The 20,602-nt window shown below is 39.4% G+C and overlaps 1 protein-coding gene across 1 annotated transcript in view; it reads left to right on the top strand.

The window, feature by feature from the left end:
• The window catches only part of COL9A1 (collagen, type IX, alpha 1), a 126,799-nt gene extending 107,343 nt beyond the window's left edge, over window positions 1-19,456 (top strand). Inside the window, exons 36-38 of the mRNA XM_006899479.1 lie at window positions 1,811-1,999; window positions 10,777-10,854; window positions 19,247-19,456. Of these exons, the coding sequence (XP_006899541.1) occupies window positions 1,811-1,999; window positions 10,777-10,854; window positions 19,247-19,431 (452 nt within the window). The 3' untranslated portion in view covers window positions 19,432-19,456. The remainder of the gene's footprint in view (window positions 1-1,810; window positions 2,000-10,776; window positions 10,855-19,246) is intronic.
• Window positions 19,457-20,602: the final 1,146 nt, after the last annotated feature.

Genomic DNA, 20,602 nt, shown 5'->3' with positions numbered 1-20,602 from the left:
TTATACTTATATATATGCTTATACTTTATATATATGCTTATATTTTATCTATATGCTTATACTTTATGTATGGTTATACTTTATATGTATGCTTATACTTTATATATATGCTTATACTTTATATATATGCTTATACTTCATATATATATATAGAGAGAGAGAGAGACAGAGACAGAGACAGAGAGAGAAGAGGGAGACAGGCAAGAGGAGAGAAACTTTTTCACATTAGGTAGCAAATCTTTTTGCAGTACAGACTCTCAGAGGCCTTTGCCCTCCTGTAGAAAGATCCAACTCCTTATGCTGTTTGTACTCAGAGCTCTCTCTATAGGTCATGTGAAAACTAAATGCGCATCTCTGCTAAGGAGAGCTACAAGAACATACATGCTCTATTTATGTACCACATAACAGAAAATAGGTAGCTCTGGGGGCTTAATTGTAAGGAATTGTACTGCCAACACAAAGGCACAGAGTTTGAAGCCACCAGTTGCTCTGAGGGAGAAAGATGAGCAGTCTCCTCCCATGTGACTTACTGCCATTGTAAACCTCCTTGGAGGGTCAGCTATAGGTCAGTTCTGATTCATCTGGCACTCAACAATAATTTTCAAAAACTAATGATGTATTTTCACATTTATTAACTTTACTAACTTGTGTCCAAACTCATCAGTAGCTGTGGTTGTTGTTGCCTATCAACATCAGTGTGAGATTGGTTTCACTCTGAAACCATACAGAAAATGAAGATGTTAGAGCACCCTGGCTGAGGAAATTCAATGACATGGGATCCTCTAACAAACGACTCTTTTATTCCAGTTGGAAGCAGTTCTGTCGTAAATTCTCTTGACAGTCTGGTATGTCTGCAGATGTGTAGAATTTTTCAGAACCACCTGTATATTTAAAAACCAATGTAGATCTCCGCACAGCAGATGTTGCTCTGGAAAGAAAATTTCCATTTTAAGCATCACATATCCAGAAGATAATGATTTAAGACAAACCTAGAATATTCACATGTAAGCAATTTTAAGATGCTGGTTAGAAACCAGTCTCCAGTTCATATGTTTTTTCAAAACCTTTTAAAAAAACTTATACTAAATTTGACTAGAAAATTTCCCCCACAGGTTTTTGCGAAATTTCCCTGTTCTCCGTGATTCTGGAGGATGATTTTTAGTCAGTTGAAATATTCCTGAAAAAACCCACACAGCGACTGATTTTTTTAGACAGACTGTGACAAGTCCTAAGAAATAAGTTATTTTTAAGTGCTCTTGTCTATTTCAAGTGTGAAAAAAAAACCCACACCCTTTGAAAGGAAGAATTTATAAGAAGCCATTAGTTCAGGTTGCTGAATATTTCCAAATGAAAAATATGAGGATTGGTCTCAGATAAGCTCTTAGTACTAATTCTGGACATTTGCCATTGGCTTTTTTAAAGCTCTAGGCTGTTGCCTCTGTCACGAAACACATTTTCCTTCTCCCCCTGTGTTTTTAGGGTAACCCACTGGGAGGCAGAGGGCACATTTTCTCTCAGAAGACCCTTTGGCCTAGCACCCCACAGTTCAAGGTTTCTTTCTCTCTTTCTAATCCAGAGGGACCAGATACATCCAGAAGAGCTGATGTGATGCTCCATGAAACTTCCTAGCAGAAAGCCCATAAGAAAAATTATCCAATTTTACTCATTTCTCACCACCAGTTTTTGAAGCTCTGGTGACACATTTAGAGAGGGGAGGAAAAAAAGAGAAACACTTGAAATACTTCTCATTTCAGTTTAAATGATTTCATGTGTCTGACTTCTCAGGGTTCTTCTGTTTATTGCTTCTTAGAGCATTTTGCAGAAATGGCTGCTAGTCTCAAACGTCCAGATTCTGGTGCTTCCGGCCTCCCTGGAAGACCTGGACCCCCTGGAGCCCCAGGGCCTCCCGGACAGAATGGCTTCCCTGGCCAAATGGGGTTGCGTGGTCTCCCAGGTATCAAAGGACCCCCTGGTGCTCTTGGACTCAAAGGGCCTAAAGGTAAGCTCCTTCTCCATGTGGAAGCAAGTCTGCTTATTTTGAGCTGTACACCATACATTTCCAAGCTTAAAGAATTCACACAGTTTACTATACTCAAAGGTTTTTGTGAGGTAGGTAGATGCATTAATCTCTTATACTATAAAACCAAAACTGAACCTGCTACCATAGAATCAGGCCTGACTTGTGAGGACCTGCCCTCTGGTTTCTGAGGCTTTAAGTTTTCACAGGAGGAGATTTCCCATCTTCTTTCGAGTAGCTGATGGATTCAACAGTATGCTACCGGACTCATTTCTTGTCTATGGTGATGCTGAAAATTAGAACTTTACATAAAATTTTCTCAACCATGCTATTTCTTAAGAGGAGACCAAATACTAGAACTAAAGCCATGTGATTTTAAGTGACCTCATGGGTAGGCAGTTATACGCCAACCCAAAGGCAGATGGTTCGAATCATCAGCTGCTCTGAGGGAGAAGGATGGGCAGTCTCCTCCCATGAGATTTACAGCCTCTGACAAGATGCTGGAGGGTCAGCTAAGAGTAGGTTCTGAATTAATGGCAGTGACTTAACTGATTTTGAGAGCTGACTTCTTTACAATTAGACTCTACCTTAATTATATTACAAAAATATGCTATAGTAATTAGGAAAGAATCATTAGGCTGTGTTTAACTCTCTGGCACAGACTGTTAAATACTATCAGTTGAAAGACTGGCAGTTCAGACCATTCAAAGTCACCTTGGAAGGTAGACCTGGTGATATGCTTCTGAATGCTCACGTCATTGAAACCCTGCAGAATCGTTCTGCTCTACACACAGGAGTTTTGAGCCTGACTTGACCTGACAGCAATTAATTAATGAAAACAGAGTGATGATAAAGCTCTTCTTAGATGGCAGAAATCCTTAGAATGTTTGTATCTGCTGCTTAAACAAAGAAAATTGTTTAAACTTGAGAACATCTGTTTCTTCCACATTATTAACGTGTGCCAATCTCTTGCTTCCAGTATTTTCAGACAGTGGAGTTGTGTTGGTCAGTTTGTCAGCTCACCTTGTATGTGCCTGGCTGATTTACAGAGAGACAAAATAAAATACAGTTTCTATATCACGAGGAGTGACTGGGGAACTTAGAAAGATGTGGCATCAAAATCAATGTTGACCCCCCATTTTTAAAATAAATAACAACAACCAAAAATCACCAAAAACCAAACCCCAAAGTTGTGGGTAAGTATTATGGCACAAATGATCAGAGGACAAGCAAGCTACCTTTTTGGATCTGTAAAGAATTGCTGATGCAGTTGGCTAAACACTTTCTCAGCTGGAACAATTTAGTTAATTACATTTAATTTTTTTTCTTTTTTGGCATATACAGAGCTGCATGTTAAAATATGAGCCCTAATTGGGGCCTCTTGTAAGTCTGGCACACTTTCAAAGCTTTCAGAGGCTGGGCGCAGTCAAGTATATAGAGCGAGCGGAGTGCATCTTAAAGAGGATAGGGTGTTTTCTCTGAAAGAATCATGCAGCTATTGATCTTTGTTCTGTTTCTAGCTACTAGCTCAGAAAATCACCTTTCAGACAGTATTGCTCTGGTTAAACCTAATCCATGCTGAAAACAGTTTCTGAAGGTCTAATTGTGTGACTGAATTGTTGAGCCCAGCAAAGACTCCTCAGCCTTTTGTGAGTTCAGTTTAGAGCAGTGATTTCTAGAGAGTGGTCCTAGGAGCCCCAGAATCACCCAGGGATTGTTGGAAATGCAGATTTGAGAACCCGCTCAAGGAGGCCTTGAATGAAAATGCCTGACGTGGAGGCCTGTCAGTGGAGCTGGCTCAGCCCTGCAGGGGATGCTGATGCAGCTGAATGTCCTGGTCTAAGTTGTTACCATTTTTCTAGTGAAAATTACAGACTTTCAAAGTCCTCTGCCAATCAAACTCCTATTTTGTTAGGCCCAAAGGAAGTCTTCATACTGGGTATAGAGTTCAACTTTGAGTACCAGGAGTTAGCCTTAGTAGGACATTGAGATCACCTGGAGGCTGTGGAGATTACCAATATCTGCATCCTATTATCGTAGATATCCATAGATTTGAATATCAGGACTTTTCCCCCCTATAAGACTTTAATGTGCAGCCAGAATTGAGAACCAAAAGCTCTCAGCAGCAATGAATTGTGGTTACCTTGGCCTTAGTTGGCTCAAGTAGAAAAAACAAATTAATGGAAGAAAAGTAGATTTTCATATCTGGAAAATGGAAAATGCCTCTAACAATCAGTTTGCCAACTGTAGCAGGAGTAGATAAGGGATCTCCCTTAATATATTCAATATTAATGGCACATTCATAATCTGAAAGTCATGTGTCCTTTTCTGTTGGGTTTTTTTTTTTATTAATTGTTGCACATTTCCTCCCCCCTTTTCTCCTCCTCCCTAATCCATTCTGCAATGCACCTCTTGTTCTAGAGTATTCTCAAACATATAATGCTTTATCATGTATTCCTTTCAAACAGTTCTTCCCCTCACCTGTTTTAATGCAGTGTTATAAGTCCACTCTTTCCCCAATCCTTCTTCAATCCCCCCACGTCTGTCCTATTTTATAACAGCAGTGTTACGCAGTTTTTATCCTTTGTAACTGAAATATTTCGCTTAGCATAATGTCCCCAAGGCTCCCCCATGTTGTGTAATGTTTTAAAATGTCATCATTTTTCAATGATGCATAGTATTCCATTTTGTGGATGTACCATAGTTCATCTATTCATTCGTTTATTGATGAACACTTGGGTTGCTTCCATCTCTTTTATATTGTGAATAATGAAGCAATAAACATGTGGCTCTGGTTGCTTTAGGGTATATTCCCTACAATGCAATTGTTGGGTCAAATGATATTTCTATTTCCAACTTTCTAAGAGAGCTCCAGACTGCTTCCACGGTGGTTGTACCATTTTAAATTCCCACCAGCCGTGAATAAGAGTTCCAAAGACCCACAACCATGCCAGCATTTGTTGCTTGTTGCCCTGTTCAATTTTGTTATTGTTGTTGGGGTGAGATGATATATCATGGTTGTTTTGATTTGCATCTCTCTTAGTTAGGGATTTTGAACATATCTCTGTGTGCTTGTTTGCCATCTGAATGTCCTCTGTTGAAGTGTCTATGCATAGCTTGTGCCCATTTTGTGATTGGATCATTTCTTTACAAATATGGAATGCTTCATGAATTTGCATATCTGCCTTGCACAGGGACTGTGCTAATTTTCTCTGTAGCATTCCAATTTTAATATATATGCTGCCAAAGTAAGCATTTATTTTATGGTTTTCTTTTTTTAATAATTTTAATGAACATTTACAGAGAATTTGGATTTCTATTCATTCATTGCTGCACTTAAAGGACTTTTTCTCCTTTACTCTTTTGTCATGATTGTATTCACTTAAAGGGACATCTCCTTAGAGCTGGTTGTGTAGATAAAGGGGAAGTTTTATTTTCTTTCTTTTATCTGTCATGTTTTAGAAATGTTTGATTACTTCTGTATTCTTATTCCATCATGTATAGTTGCAGTTGAATTTAGCAGAAAACACAGTTTTCTTAATTTCCAAAAATTTGCTGCTTACATGTTCTGAGTATAAATACTCCACCATTCTGAAGCTTAAGTTTCTGGTTAGTTGGTGTTGTGGTCTGCCTTGGTAGGTGTTATTGAGCTGACCACAACATCCCTGTGAGCAACAGCTCTGAACCTCATCCTGTCTTGTGTTATCCTCACGCTCTCTGACACGCTTGAGTTCACTGTTACAGTGGAAACGAGATGAACTTATTTCCGTCTTGCCTGTTTTTCCTTGTGTGGTACAGAAGAGATAGTATTAGTCACGCTAGACAATGGACTTAGAGTCAGGGTCTCTTTCCTGAGAAATTGCTACAGAAATAATGTTTTGTCAAATCTTTTGACAATCCAGGCTGTGTTGTAATCACTGTTTTCTTCCTAAGCATTTTCATTAGAAACTAGTAGGAAAAAGTCTCAATAAAGTTCAATCACACTTGCAACTTTTGTTTTTCTCTTTTTTAAAAAAAATAGTGAAAGTTTACAGAAATATTGCGTTTTCATTCATACACTTTCCTCCATCCCCCTGCCCATGTCGCTTTTACACAGACTCCATAGAAACATGAACAACTTCTAACACATCTTTAAATTCAGTTTTCTAGTCTTACAAAGAAACTTTTCAAATGTTTCTGGTTTGGATCAATTTTAAGCTCAATTGAGTAAGGATGTATATTTTTAGACATTTTAGTGTGAGTCCAACAGATGTGTCGATATGTAAATGAAGGTTTGAGAAAATACATGTCATAACTGTGACTAACACCCTTTTCAGTATTAATATGCTCACACAGAGTTGGAGCATCAATTTACAGCTTGCAGTTGAATGAAATAAATAGCAACGAGGCAGCAATGGTTAGGCTCTTGACTGCTAACTGAAAAGGTGGTGTTTCAGTGCATTCCCATCCCCAGCTGCTCCTCAGGAGAGGAGGTCTGGCAATCTGCTCCTGTTAAGCTTACAGCCTCAGTCTGTCCTGTCCTATAGGGTCACCATGAGTCTGAATTGGTTCGACGGCACATAAGAGGCAGCAGTGAGAACTCAGTTGGTGAGACTCTTGTTTGTATGAGCTATTTTTCTCTTCAAAGAGCATATTTTCCTTCATGTAAAATTTATTTTATAAGTTCTGTGTATTTTTTGATACGACAGGCTAGAAAAAGTAGTTCTTTAATTTCCTGAGTTAGATTTTGTGCATCTTAGACAGAGACATGACCAGGGCTTGAAGAAGTCGATTAACCCTGTGATAAGCAGAAACCAGCAGCACGCATCGTTTGCTGCGGAGTAAGAGTTTGTACAGGGAGGCTCTGTCTTGAAGCCCATCTGAAATTTGTTTTTCTAGAATTGATTACCAAAAGACAAGCAGCACAACAGCTGAGACAGCAGTCTTTTTCCTAACATTGTACAGGTGGTGTGATTTCACGCCAGAATGTGTAAATAACTTTAGCTTTCACCACCACTGTGAAAACTAGATTTTAATTTATAATCTCCATTTCATAGCGTCATAATATGTGGCACATTTAGAGATTTCTCTTCTCATTGCAAGTCTCCAGAGTTATAGCGATATGACATTTAAATTGCTAAGTTAACAAGAGTGCTTAAGCTGTTAGTTTTCAAATAATAATTGTCATTTCTTCCTGATACAGCAGAGCCATATTGATTATGAGTATAAAATAACGAGCTTAAATGAGCACAAGTCTCACCTGAGGTTCATATTCTTACATGGCATTTATATAAATGTAAAGGGATATGAACTATAGTTGATTCATCAAAAAAAACCCCTTACATTCACATGAAGGCATTCACAGCCAAAAAAAACCCACAAAACTATGGTGACTAAATAGTCACTTCATATTAGAGATTTTTTAAAAAATATTTGACTAATATGCAAATGCATATAGTGTGCATAATCTTCCTTTTTAAAATGGTACAAACTTGTCTCAATACTAAAAGATTAAGTCTGAAATAGAGCTATTAAAAAAAAGATTAAAAGTCCAAAGTAGATGTTTGGGGAAAAGGAATAAGCAAAGAATTTGTCACAGAATGTCACTGTATCTCCTAATAGTATTCTGGTGCATAATCTAAACCTTACTTTCTCCATTTTACAGGAAGTCTTTCCTAATCGGCACATAAAAAGTTGTCTAACCTGTCTTTCCAGCTGCCTACTGTTCCGTTCTGTGGAAGTACCCAACATATTTAACCTTTTTACTGGTCACTGAAGTTTTCAGTTTTGTGCCGCTTAACAAGGCTGCAGTGAGCATTACATGCATTTTAGTTTTTCATTAAAAATATAAATATACTCTCTATCTCTTGGATAAATTTCTAGAAGTGATATTGGTGGATAAAAATGGTGCTTCCATGTGTAATTTTGATACTTTCGAATTACCCTACCAATAAGATTTTATCAGTTTACATTCTTATCAGGCATGTGTTTCTTCAAAGACTTACCAGCATACATTTAATTATGTTTGGAATTATGGTCTATCATATAGGTTAAACATTATAGACTTGCTATTTTAAATTTCTATTTCTTTTGTTAAGAATTGAAGCCAGGGACATTTCTATATGTCTAAGAACCATTTTTAAAAGCAACCACCCTGTTTATATAATTTCTTAATTTTCTATTATGTTTGCCTTTTTTGTTGATCTTGGGAAAGCTTCATATTTTGACTCATAATTGAATTCCAACACAAAACTGAGGTTTAAAATTAATTTTCTTTTGTTTTCTCCTGGTTCTTAAATTATACTGGAATACTTGATCCATTTGTGATTTATCTTGAAAACAAGTATATTATATGGACCCAACTTTCTTGCCAGTGGAAAAGGTTACCACTTTTCCCAACGTTATCGAATTGTTCAGCTCCCCCTTCAATTCTAAGATGACTTTTCCTACAGCCAAATTCACATAAATATGACTTTCTAATTTGTTTATCTTTCAGTATCATACTTTCAATGGCAGGTAAATTCCTTTCATGTTATTTTGATTATTATTTGAAATTTTGTGGCTGTTCTGACTTACATATTCTTCTGCACAAACTTTAGAATAATTTTTTATTTGGTTAAAAAATAACTTGCATTTTTTTTCTTTTTTCGTTTTTTTATAGTGATTTGCTTACAAAATTTGAATTCATTGTGATAACTTGTATTTTTATTGAGTTCATGATAGCAACACAGTTTGGGGTAAACTAATGCCAATTGATGATGATACCTTTTGCATGCAAAATCATTTTCCGATCTTGTATCTTTTAGAATTTTTTCATGTTGAAATTGTTCAAGTCTGATCAAACATTCTCCTAGTTATGGAATATTTTCATTCCTCTTATAATAGGATATTTTTCTAGTCTATCATGTAACTGTGTGTTGTTTGCATATATGAAAAATATTGACTTAGTGCTAAAGAGTTACACTGTAACCCAAAGGCATGTTCAAATCCACTGGCTGCTCTTTAGGAGAAAGATGGACAGTCTCCTTTCATGAGGTTCAACTGCCTCTGACAACCCTCTGAAGGGGCAGTTATGAATTGATTCTGACTCCACAGCACATAGCAATGAATGTTGATTTTGTACCCTGCTATGGTAGTTTTTCCAGTTGACTTGATATTGTTTTTAGATGTTTGTTTACTTCAATTGAAGATAGGAATGGTTTAATTCCTCTAACCCTAAATTTAAAGCAGTGGGTAGTTTTCTTGCCTGTAACACAATGGCTTCTTGTGTTTCCCACTTAACTTTGGGGTTGCTGTTTGGTCATGTTAAGGAAATAGCCATTGATCATTCTTTGACTGACTGCTTTATCAAGCATGCATAGCCAAGCTGTTAGATGTCTTCTTAGTATCTCTGTATATAATTTTATTTTCCCTCCCGCTTGTAGTTGCAGCAGGTGCTCTGGAGTCAATTATGACTCATAGCAACCGTGTAAGCAACAAAACAGAACCCTGACCTGTCCTGCTCTGTCCTCATGAGCTCTCAAATGCTTGAACCCAAAGTTGCAGTCAGTGTCAATCCATCTTGTTGAGGGTCTTCCTCATATGATTAATGAATGTATTTTTAAATTATTATTTTCAAATAGGTTACTTTCATTTTTGTCCTTAGGCAGCCACTGTGAATGGGAATCTAAGACTATGAGTCCATGATTTCCTTCATAAACCCAAGTTTCCATGAGCATCTCTGGGACTCATAGCTGGAAGAGAGGCCTGAGGTTTCCGATATTAGAGCTTTCTCCTCAGCCACACGTTCCTTTGATGTCAGAGTTATTTTAACATCCTCTCACTGAATTATGTCTTTGTCTATATAGTTCATTTCTGAACTATATCGGTTCAGAACTGAACTGAATCGGTTCCTTGTGCTCTGTTTTCTGTGAACACCGACCTCATCTTGAACACTTTCTTCATTACAGTCCTTTGTCTTTATGTACTCTTTTTTTTTTTTTTAATTTTGTGTGTGTCTGTATCATCAAATCAGATCTGACTGGTCAGAAGGAGATTGCCCTTCCTTCTCCAGCAGAACATCTGGTGAATTCGAACTGCATACCTCTTGGATTGCAGTGCAGCTTCTTGCCTCTAGGCCACCAGATCTTGCTTGTCTTTATGTATTCTTAAGTATAAGAATATACAACCTCTGATTGGAACAACTTACATACCCTCATATTCAAGCTTATGTTTAAGAAGGTGTTTAATCCGGCATACCGTTGAGGTACCAGGGTCAGGCTCTCTTGTCCAGATGCCTGGATGGTGTCTCCAACTTAGAAATCCAAAGGCACTATTTTTGCCTCCTGATACCTCCAGCTGCACTACCCATTGTTCCTGGACACTGCTTCATGGATGCCACTGCCCGCTGAATTTTAGCTGCTGACACAAAGCAGGTGGTTTGAATCCTCCTTGGGAGAAAGATTAGTGATTTGATTTTGTGTACCGTCAAATTGGAACCGACTCATGGCTGACCCTTGGGCAGACTTTCAGGGGCAGTTTGAAGCGCGTGACTTTGGGATTCCTGCCACTAGGCCACCACCATAGGTCACCATAGCTCCCTCTGAAAAGCCAGAAAAGCATCTCTCAGTTGGTTCTGACTAAATGGCAATCCGTTTGAAGAGTTTTATGTCTACAGTATATTTGTGACAATTTCATGATCTTTTTCACTCCTGAATTTAGCTGTTTATAAAGTTTTAAAAATAAGGAAGTTCAATTTTATATAAATTTACTGGAAAGTAACATTTCTTTATGCAATGCAGGTGACCTGGGAGAAAAAGGGGAGCGTGGCCCTCCAGGAAGAGGACCCAAAGGTTTGCCTGGAACTACAGGCCTCCCAGGTACGTGGGCAGATGTCAGGATCGGGCAGAGGAACTGGTCTTAAGTGGGAATCTGAGTTGGAGAATATTGTAAAAGATTTGCTGTTTGATTACTTTGCTGAATCAAGTGGTACTCCTTAATGCTGCCATAGCTTTTTAAGATCAGCTTTAGTAAAGAGTTAAATGTGACCTGTAAAGTCTCAAAAGGATTCTTAGGGAGAATAATAGGTGTCTGAGCCGGAAAGAAATTTCTTATACAGCTATTTTAATAAAAAGCACATCAAGGCCCAGTCACAATGCATTTGTTATAAATATTCTGAATGAATAGGGTCCTTTCTAGTTTTGTTCAGTGGGTAGTTTCCTTTGTTTCTTTTAAGCAAAAGCCAGAGCAGTTGGAAAACAAATCCAAGTTTCCAGCTACTCGTGCTGCACAGGGAATAACTGAACCTTTGTGATGAAGGCTCACCTTTCCAACAACTCATACAGGCATGAATAAAACCCAGCAGTATGAGTAAACCAATAAATAAACCCCAGCTTTCCTTCTAATAGCCACAAAGAACCACAGGCAAGCCACAAGCCACGAGTCACTGCCGTGCCAGTCGACTGAGGTAACACAACAGCCGCTGTGTGAAAACCTCAGCGTTTTCTCAGTGGGTGTCTGTTCCAGCTTTGCACACTGGCTGCCGTGTCACCTCTGGGAACTGATGAGGCTGGAACACATGTGTTCATTGGGAACTGACCCACAGCACAGGAGCACAGGGCAGGGCTGAAAGCCAGCTCAGCCTTGGAGAAGGAAAGCAGTCACCCTCCCCACAGAGTACCTTGTAGCTGCAGAGGCAATGGCTCAGGAAGGCACTCAAATCTGCAGATACCTGGGGTTGAAGAGACATGAGTGAGAGGGATTGAATGGAAAAAGAAGTGTACCTGTGTCTGCTGTGGATTTGAACAAACTTAGCTGAGAGAAATGTAGAAAAAGGAATCACTTCCTCCCAATTCTGCCAAAGGCTTACATATTTAATCAAGGCAATAATTGTAGCCAGAACCATCATTGTTTTCTAATTATCCATTTCATTGCTCTTGGGGAATTGCTTCCTCATTGAAAGAAAGTTTTAAAAAATGAGTACATGTAGAGATAGTTCAAACACTGACTTTTTAAAAGTGTGATTTATGACTCTATCGATATAGTTTCACAATTTGATAAAAGGCTTTTACAGTTGGAGAGGAAGAGGAAATCAGATTGGAGCTAAATGAGACCAAGAAAAGAAGATTGTAGATTATAACAAAGTCTGAATTTCTTAATAGATGTTTATTTAGAAGAGAGAGGAAAGAAAATGGAACTTACCAAGAACTTTTGGTTTTTTTTTTTCTTTACCAGTGGTAGACATAGCAAGTTTTAAAGCTGATGGGCTATCTTTAGCACAATCAACTTAATTATCTACTTCTTTATAGGATTATCAGACAATTTCCCCTCCCAGTTTTGAAGAAACCGTGGTGGCATGGCAGTTAAAAAACTGAACTGCTAATCACAAGATGAGTGGTTTACCAGCTGCTCTGTGGGGGATGCTGAGCCAGCTTCAGGAAGCCCTGGGGAAGAGTTCTAATGCATCCTTCAGGTCCATGTCAGTGAGCCCATCTTGTTGAAAACTCTCAACACATATTGGACCAGTGCCTTGCCCTGCTGGTAATATCTTTCCTGAAAACAGATGATAGTCTGTAGTGAGTCTTTTCAGAAAATCTGATGGAAAGACAATCTTTCAGCTTTGAAGGGGGAAACTTGATGAAAGCCCTTCGGCTGGTGTTGAGTCAGACTGTCACCCAGGGACACGTGACTTCCCACAGGCAGTAAACCTTCTGGGATAGCTCCTCAGATGGGGCGAGGGAGACAGGGCTCCCCAAACATGGCTCCTCATGTCATCTACAGGGCCACCACTGACTGGCTCCTTAGTTAATCAGACATTCACCTGTAAGCAAAAAAGGCTCCACACGTGGCCTTCATCTCACTTCACTTTTTAAAGAAATTGTAAACATTTTATATCTAGCTTTAAATTTAGTACCTAAATCTGATTAAGAAGACATTTTTTTTTAAACTCCCCTTCAGGAGTCCTAAGACATGTCCTTTTCCTTCCTGGAAAAGGACACTTCTCCCTTCTTGCCCTTTTGTTCCTGGTCATGTTGGGTGCCTACTGGTGGATTTCAACTGAAAGTGACTCTGTGACAGAGAAGGACGGTCCCCATGGCAAAGCATGACTGCCATTAACTAGCTTTGCATTTGGGCCAGTTACTTAATTTCTCTGTGCCTGTGTTTCTCTTCCTGTAAAACACTAATGATATCTCCAGGATATTCTTAATTGTAAGGAGGGTTTCTGGCACTTTGAAAGTGTTAAAAAGAATGTTGGCTCTGAGTACTGTGAATATAAGAACACATTCACTTTTCTGCTTTTTTTAGGGAAGATGAAGAAGAGCTGGTGGCAGAGCTGGGCTCGGTCAGGCCCTGGAAGCTCTTTAGTGGATTTAGATCCACTCCCGCACACCAGAGCTCCCCTTCATGGAAATCTGCCTCAGCTCAAATCACAGCCCTAAAGTGCTGGGCTCACAGTACAGGCACTCCCTGCACATAAACATCAGGCATAGAGATAATTGCTGTTGTTGTTGATTGCCATCAAGTCAAGCATGACCCATAGCGATCCTATGAACAGAAGGCCTGAAGCCTTTCTATAACGATTTTCATTTCTCCAAGTTCATAGAGTTTCCAGAGGCCTGTGGTTCAGGGAGTGGATGCCACTCCTGCTTCCAAACTTGTCTTAAACTGGGAGCTGCACCAAACACAGTCTATCATGGGTAACCATTACGGCATTACTTTAGACTCATCCTTTAGTATTTATACATCTGCCCTCACTTTGAAATGATTAAACAAACACTTTAAAAAAAATCCTGTAGATTCTGTCCCCGAGTCACTTCTGACGGCTGGGGATCCTCTGCTTGTTTCTGAGGCTGTAAATCTTAACAGGAGACTGTTCATCTTTTCCTTGAGCCACTGGTAGATTCGAATCTCTAGAGATCGTACCATTTGGGCTAGTAGCACCACACACTTCTGCCCCCAGAGCTTCTTACCCTCACTGGCAACCAATTCTTTATCATAATCACGTTTGCTTGCTATCTGTGCAACTTTTAAATTATTGAAGGTTTTCAAACCTTGGCTTGCACAGTGAATCGAGTGGAGGGTCAGCTGAAGCATGTTTGACTCGATAATAATGAGAGAGAGAGAGAGAAACCGCAAACAAAAACCAGAACTGCCAGCCTTCAGTTGACTAGCTCACTGTGATGCTCCACTGGATTCCAGAGGCTGTAAACGGCATCACTAGATAGCCTCGTCTTCCTCCAGCAGATCACCCAGGTTTACCACTGTTGAGTTCATTCCAACAGATAGCCACCCTCCCTCTGGCTTCCAATGTTGCAAATCTGTACAGGAGATGACTCATCTCTCTCCCAAGGCGCTCTTAGTGGGTTAAAACTCCTAACGTTTAGGTTAGCAAGCTGATGTGTTGTATTTATGCCATGATAGTTTGTTGTTTTTTTTCCCCCTGCATCAAAGTAAGGCTAAAGAAGAACTATGTGCACCTGCTTGGACCTACTTACAAATTCATCTGAATGATTAGGAGCTGATCTTGTTTGTAATCTGAAGACTGTCTGGAAATCATTGTACTGTGATAAGCCTTTGGTGGGCTGGGTCATTATTTCCCTGGTAAAGAATGTGTTTTCTGATCTCTCACAAACATAATAATAGCAACAGAATTTTAGGACTTGAAGGAACCTTTAGAAGGATTCTTTGTAGGAGCTTTGAGTTGTAGTGTTGGAGAAGAGTTCTGACTATCCCATGGACTCCAATAAACAGGTATGTCTTGGAAAGGGTGTAGCCAGAGTGCTCCTTGGAGGCAAGGATGATGAAGCTTCATCTCTCATATTTTCCACATGTGAGGAGAGGCTGTACCTTGGAAAGGGATATCATATTTGGAAAGGTCAACGGTAGAGAGGAAGACCCCCAATGAGATGGATTTTTAATGGTGACTGAAGCAGTGAACTCAAATATAACAGAGATGAAGAAGGTGGCACAGACTAGAACACTATTCAGGTCTGTTGTTCATAGGGTCTCTGTGAGTCGTACTTAATGGCACCTATCAGTGACCAGAACAATGTAGGAGCTTGTATAGAATCTTCTGGCTTAAATACACTTTTTACCTGAGAGGAGTCCTGGTGGTGTAATGTGCTGTGTGTTGGGCTACTGATTGAAAGGTTGGTGGTTTTAATCCAGCAACCACTTTGCAGGAGAAAGATGGGAAATCATCTCCAGTTACGATTTACAGACTTGGAAACTGGATTGGAGAGTCAGTAGGAATTGGAATGGACTCAATCAATGGCAATGCTGGTGTCTCTCTGGAGACTAAGGTGCGCCTGATACAGGCCATGGTCTTTGCAAGCACTTGTTATGCGTCAGAGAGTTGGACAATGACTAGGGAGGATAGAAGGAGAATTGATACCTTTGAGCTGTGGTGTTGGAGAAGAGTATTGAGAGTACCATGGACTGCTAAGAAAACAGATTCATCCTGGAGAGGGTTAAACCTGGCTGCTCCTTGGAGGCAAGGATTCTGAGTCTTCGTCTGACGTACTATGGGCATGTTGTAAGGAGGGACCTTGGAGAGGGAAATCATGCTTGGGAGGGTCCAGGGACAGTGCAGGAGGGGAAGGTCCTCTATGAGATGCATTGATTCAGTGACTGGGGTAATCAAGATGGGAGTTATCAGAGACAGTGCGATTGGCACAGGACAGAGCAGAGTTTAGGGCTGTTGTAGGGTCGCTATGAGTCGCAAGTGACTCGAAGGCACATAACAACAACAATAATCTAAAAGTTGACTTTTTAAGTAAGTAAGGTGGTCAATTCAAGTTTATCTAGAGGTGCTTTGAAAGAAAGACCTGGCAATCTACTTTGAAAAAAAATCAGCCATTAAAGCCCAATGGAGCACAGTTTTACTCTCAAAGCTCATGAATTGATTTAGTGTCGATCTGTAATTATCATCATTTATCTTACAGGAAACTCTGTAGCATTTTCTGTGGTGAGTTGTATATTCCACCGTAGCTGGGTGACTTGGGACATGTTCCCTAACCCCTCTGATCAAGATTCTTTTCCTGCCTTCCTGTTGACTTTAGACAATACCTGCCTCTTCCCAAAATACTTGAGTTTTTACAAGAGGCCAGTACCCAGGGCCCACGGTTACATCAAGACTAATAATGCTCTATCCCTGTTGCCACCTAATGCACAATTTTGGAGACTAGGTCTTTGGTATTTGAGATTTTAAGAAGAATATTCTCTAATAGATCTTGACCTCCTTTTTGTATATTCAAACTCACTAGGAGAAGCAGTAATTTAAATGAAGAATGGGATATGTGTTGAACACATGTGATTTGTGAGCTGCGATGCTTTCCCACCCTGTATGTGGATGTTACAGTCAGCTCAGTGATAAAAGATTCTATTTTTTTGGTAACGTTTGCAGATATGAGCTTTTCTATTTGAACATAAACAAAGCAAAATAAAGGGTATACTTAGTGTAGGCTTACATTTTGCAGTACTATTTTCTCTTATTTCCATTGCTTCAAACTGTTTTATTTGTGAGGTCTAATGGAAGCCATTTCACACCAATACTTAAACACAGGCTGCTTTGTCAAATGCCACACAACTAATCTCAGTAAAAGGTGAAAATTTGGAGAAAGTTCCAAACACATATACAAAGTTTATATAGCCATTAAATTAATAGCCAAATACTCTATTTTGTGGTACAAATTACATACAGACTTTTTATTTCAAGAGCCTGCATATACAGCCTTATTCATTCATACTGTTTTAAGGAAAAGGCAGATTCCAGAATATTCCAGCTGGGATTGGCCTCCACCAGTGTAGCATTACTGCCCTCTAGTGTTCTCACAGAGAATGGCATGTTGTTAGGTGAATCAGTTCTGAACCATTCCCTATCCTGTGCAATCTCTGATACAGGTGAGCCCTCTGCTGTACCCACTGTGTCAATCCACCAGGTTGAAGGTGTTCCTCTTTTGCTGCCCCTCCACCTTCCCAAGCATCGCGTCCCACCTCTCCTAGTAACATGTCCAAAGTAAGCTTTTGACAGAGTTTTGTTATCTTTGCCTCCAAGGAACATTCTGGCTGCACTTTCTCCAAGACACTCTGTTCTTTTGGTAGTCCATTGGATATTAATGTGCTTCTCTAGCATCACAGTTCGGAGGCATCAATTCTTCTTCTGTCACTCATATTTATTGTCCAGCTCCCAGCAGCATAGCAAGTGCTTGAAAAGACCATGGTCTGAATCAGGCACACCTTAGTTCCCAACATTGTTGCTCCTAAATTTGGAGAGGTCCCTGACTGCAGACTTTCCCAGTGCAACACACTTCTTCACCTCCTGACTGTTGCTACCAAGTGACATAAGCATTTCTTTTTTAAAATCATGAAATATTTAGTAATATTTTTTCCATTTCATCTATCAATTGTACATGTTTAAAATTAATAGTGAAATAATGTAGATAGAAGTATTTTCACAAATAGCAACAAAAATCACTGATTTTTAATTATTTGAACTGAACTTCATTAGTACCCATTTGCTAGGACATAATAAAGCACATAAAATATATGGGAAAAGTATTTTTAGAGTTCCTTGAAATTTCAGAAAACCATGCAATTATGAGAAAGTTTGTTTTCTGACTGACCCATGAGGCAGGCAGGTGAAATGAAAATACATCAGAACCTTGCTGTATGTCCTTAGATTTGCAAAGCAGCTTACAGAAATTTCATTAATGTCATTGCTCAGGCTACACATGTAAGCCCATTTTGTGAACTGACATGTTGACTTACCTTTTCTACTTGAAAAACTTGAACTATGACATGGCTTTACCCCAGCTCTAGGCTTGCACACAATCCCTGAGAGCAAATACCCCATCCAGAGCGTCTCAGAAACTTTTGTAGTGAGGTAGGTTTGTTCTCTGGACAGGTGGGAGGACATAAACACAGGAAAATAACGTTAGTTTGTAATGACACTTAGAGTTCTGGATAATTAACATTCATTTGCTCCCCTTGTGCCTTTTTATACTTCCTTATATGACATTCAATGGCATGAATTAAATGACAACAAAGAAATGATAACAAGGTATACAACCCAGGCATGGTCTGTGCGATGCCTACAGAGTTTGCAAATAGACAGATTTGTAAAACCTGACATGGACATATAGGAGTAGGGGGTGAAGGTTTTCACTCTCAACTCCAAGGCTTTTCTACATACATTTCCATGGACATTTGTTCAGCCTTTCTAAGTCTCAAATTCCACAATAGGCAAATGGGGTCAACACCATGGGCCTGCTTTGTAACTAGAGATGTGGGAAGAGACAAAGTGATTTATGAACAATGATGCTGATGACAATCCAGTCAGTCAGGGCCTGAAGGGTCAACAGATGCATTTGCCAAAGGGCAAATGGGACCTGATGTGCTTTTTATAGAGTAAATCAGAAGTGGTCAGGATGACTCTGTCAAGTCTAGTCTCGAAAGATAAGTATGAACCTAAAAATGTTCAGCGAGTTGAAACTCTTCTCTTTTAATGCGTTAGGGTGGAAAACAAAAAACTGAAAAGCACAAAAAAAGACCTTCTAGATTTTTAATTTGTATAATAGAGAATATTTTTTTTTAATTTCAGGCTTTAGATAGAGGGGTGGCTCTACATAGGATAAATAGAAATATTAACATTTGTTTAAAAATGAACTATTATCCTGGTGGTGCAATGGTTCTGCACTCAGTTATTAACCTGAAAAGTTGGCATGTAGAACCCACCCAGTCAAGTCCAAGTTCAGTGGAGAGATTTCATAATCATCATTTATCATTTAAAAATGTACAGTTATGGTGCCACTGTTGTAAAACAGGACTGACATCGGGGTTGGGGGGAGACTGAGAAAGATGGGTTAAATAATGTATACTGCAATAGATGAGGGAGAAAATGGTTTAAAAGGGATATGTGATTAGGTATTTTGGTCATGATGGGAGTCCAGAACGAAGGCTGCGTAGTGGAGTGGACCTGGGGAGGAGGGATTGTAAAACAAAGAAAGTTTTTCTTTTACTTTTCGAAGAGGGTAGTGTATTGGGGGGACAGTTGGGAGGAGAGAAAAGTGCAACAATGAAGGAATGGAAATCCAAATTCTGCAAATTTTAATTGAAATGAATAATAAAGTTAAAAACAAAACAAAAAATAAAATCATATTTAAAAAAGAAAATATAAAAACAATAGGAAAAAAAAAGTGTGCAGTTGGGGGTCATACTAGCCTTTGCTGTCCTGAGGTCTCTTCTGCTCACGTGTGCAACCCTCTGTTTTAGGTGACCCAGGCCCTGCCAGCTTCGGGAAGAACGGTCGGGATGGTGAGCCAGGTCCTCCAGGGGTGGCGGGAATTCCTGGGGTCCCTGGGCCTCCAGGACCTCCTGGCCTCCCTGGATTCTGCGAGCCAGCCTCCTGCACTGTTCAGGCTGGTCAAAGAGCATTTAGCAAAGGACCAGATCAGTGACAGGCTTAGAGCTGACGGTCTGCATAAACCACGCCTGGCAAAGCAGTTTGCAGGAGAAACATCACTGGAAGCTGGGGCAAAAGATGACAACGTATTTACCTTCAACACGATTTCAGATGTCCTACTTGACTATCAGACTTAGAACAATGGTGCTATGCAATAAGCCTTCTTTCCTTTTCCTTGGAGGGAAGATGGCAGAGTCATCTGGGAAGAAAACCCCTCTCTTTAAATAAATTTATAATCCTGTTCCCAGGATCTTAACTTTTCTAGTGTGCTACATATATGTGATATATCTTAGGCCTCTGTGCCACTAAACAAAGCCAGCTGCTAGGCTTACCTCAGTTGCTGTAGTTGCTTCCCTTTTCTATCTAAATGTTGTTTTCAGATACTGTCAGCTGTATAGAGCACTTGCAAACAAGTTCTATAGAGACCCCACTAGAATTCCACACCATGGTGCTTCAAATCCCGATCAATGTGCTCTCCTGGGAGTGGTAAGAGGGTGCCCTGTCAGCCCAAAGCATTTCCTGCTGTTTTTCACATTCAATTTGGATTTTTTATAGAATTGTACTGTGTTTAATCCCATTTAATTTTTGAATTGTGAAAGCAAAGGAGGCGTTTTAACGTCATAGCACTCATAAGTTTTATTGATAAGACTATTTATTTTAAAGGTTTGAGGTTAACATCTCTGGTTGTTTCAAAGATGCAATAAATATGATTTCTTAATCTTTTAAATGTTTCCTTATAATGATGTCCAAAGAAAAGGAGTCATTGAGCTTATTTAGATACATTAAAAATGTAAAAAGATTATTGATATTTCCTTCAGTATGTTTATAGTATCAATGCTTTTCTTCTGCACAGAGAATTTACAGAGCCCTGAATGTCCCTTCTGTGGGTGTTAGCTTGTGAGAGAAATACTGAAAGTGTGTGTGTGTGTGTGTGTGTGTGTGTGTGTGTGTGTGTGTAGGAGGGAGAGCATTGTGGCCTTTTTTTTCTTATTCTAATAGAAACTATACACTCATTCTCCAGAAAATTGCACAAATCCTATGTCATACATGTCTTCACACTCTTTCAGAAATTTTGAGCTACTTTTTAATCTTCTGAGTTAAGATCCACTGTTTTTATGTCAATGGCTTGTCAGTTTCCTCATGTTCAGAACTTCACAGCTGGACAA

Source organism: Elephantulus edwardii, unplaced genomic scaffold, assembly GCF_000299155.1.
Source record: "Elephantulus edwardii isolate Elephantulus edwardi_28Jun2011 unplaced genomic scaffold, EleEdw1.0 scaffold00258, whole genome shotgun sequence".
NCBI lineage: Eukaryota > Metazoa > Chordata > Mammalia > Macroscelidea > Macroscelididae > Elephantulus > Elephantulus edwardii.
This window is presented reverse-complemented; position numbering and strand designations above follow the sequence as displayed.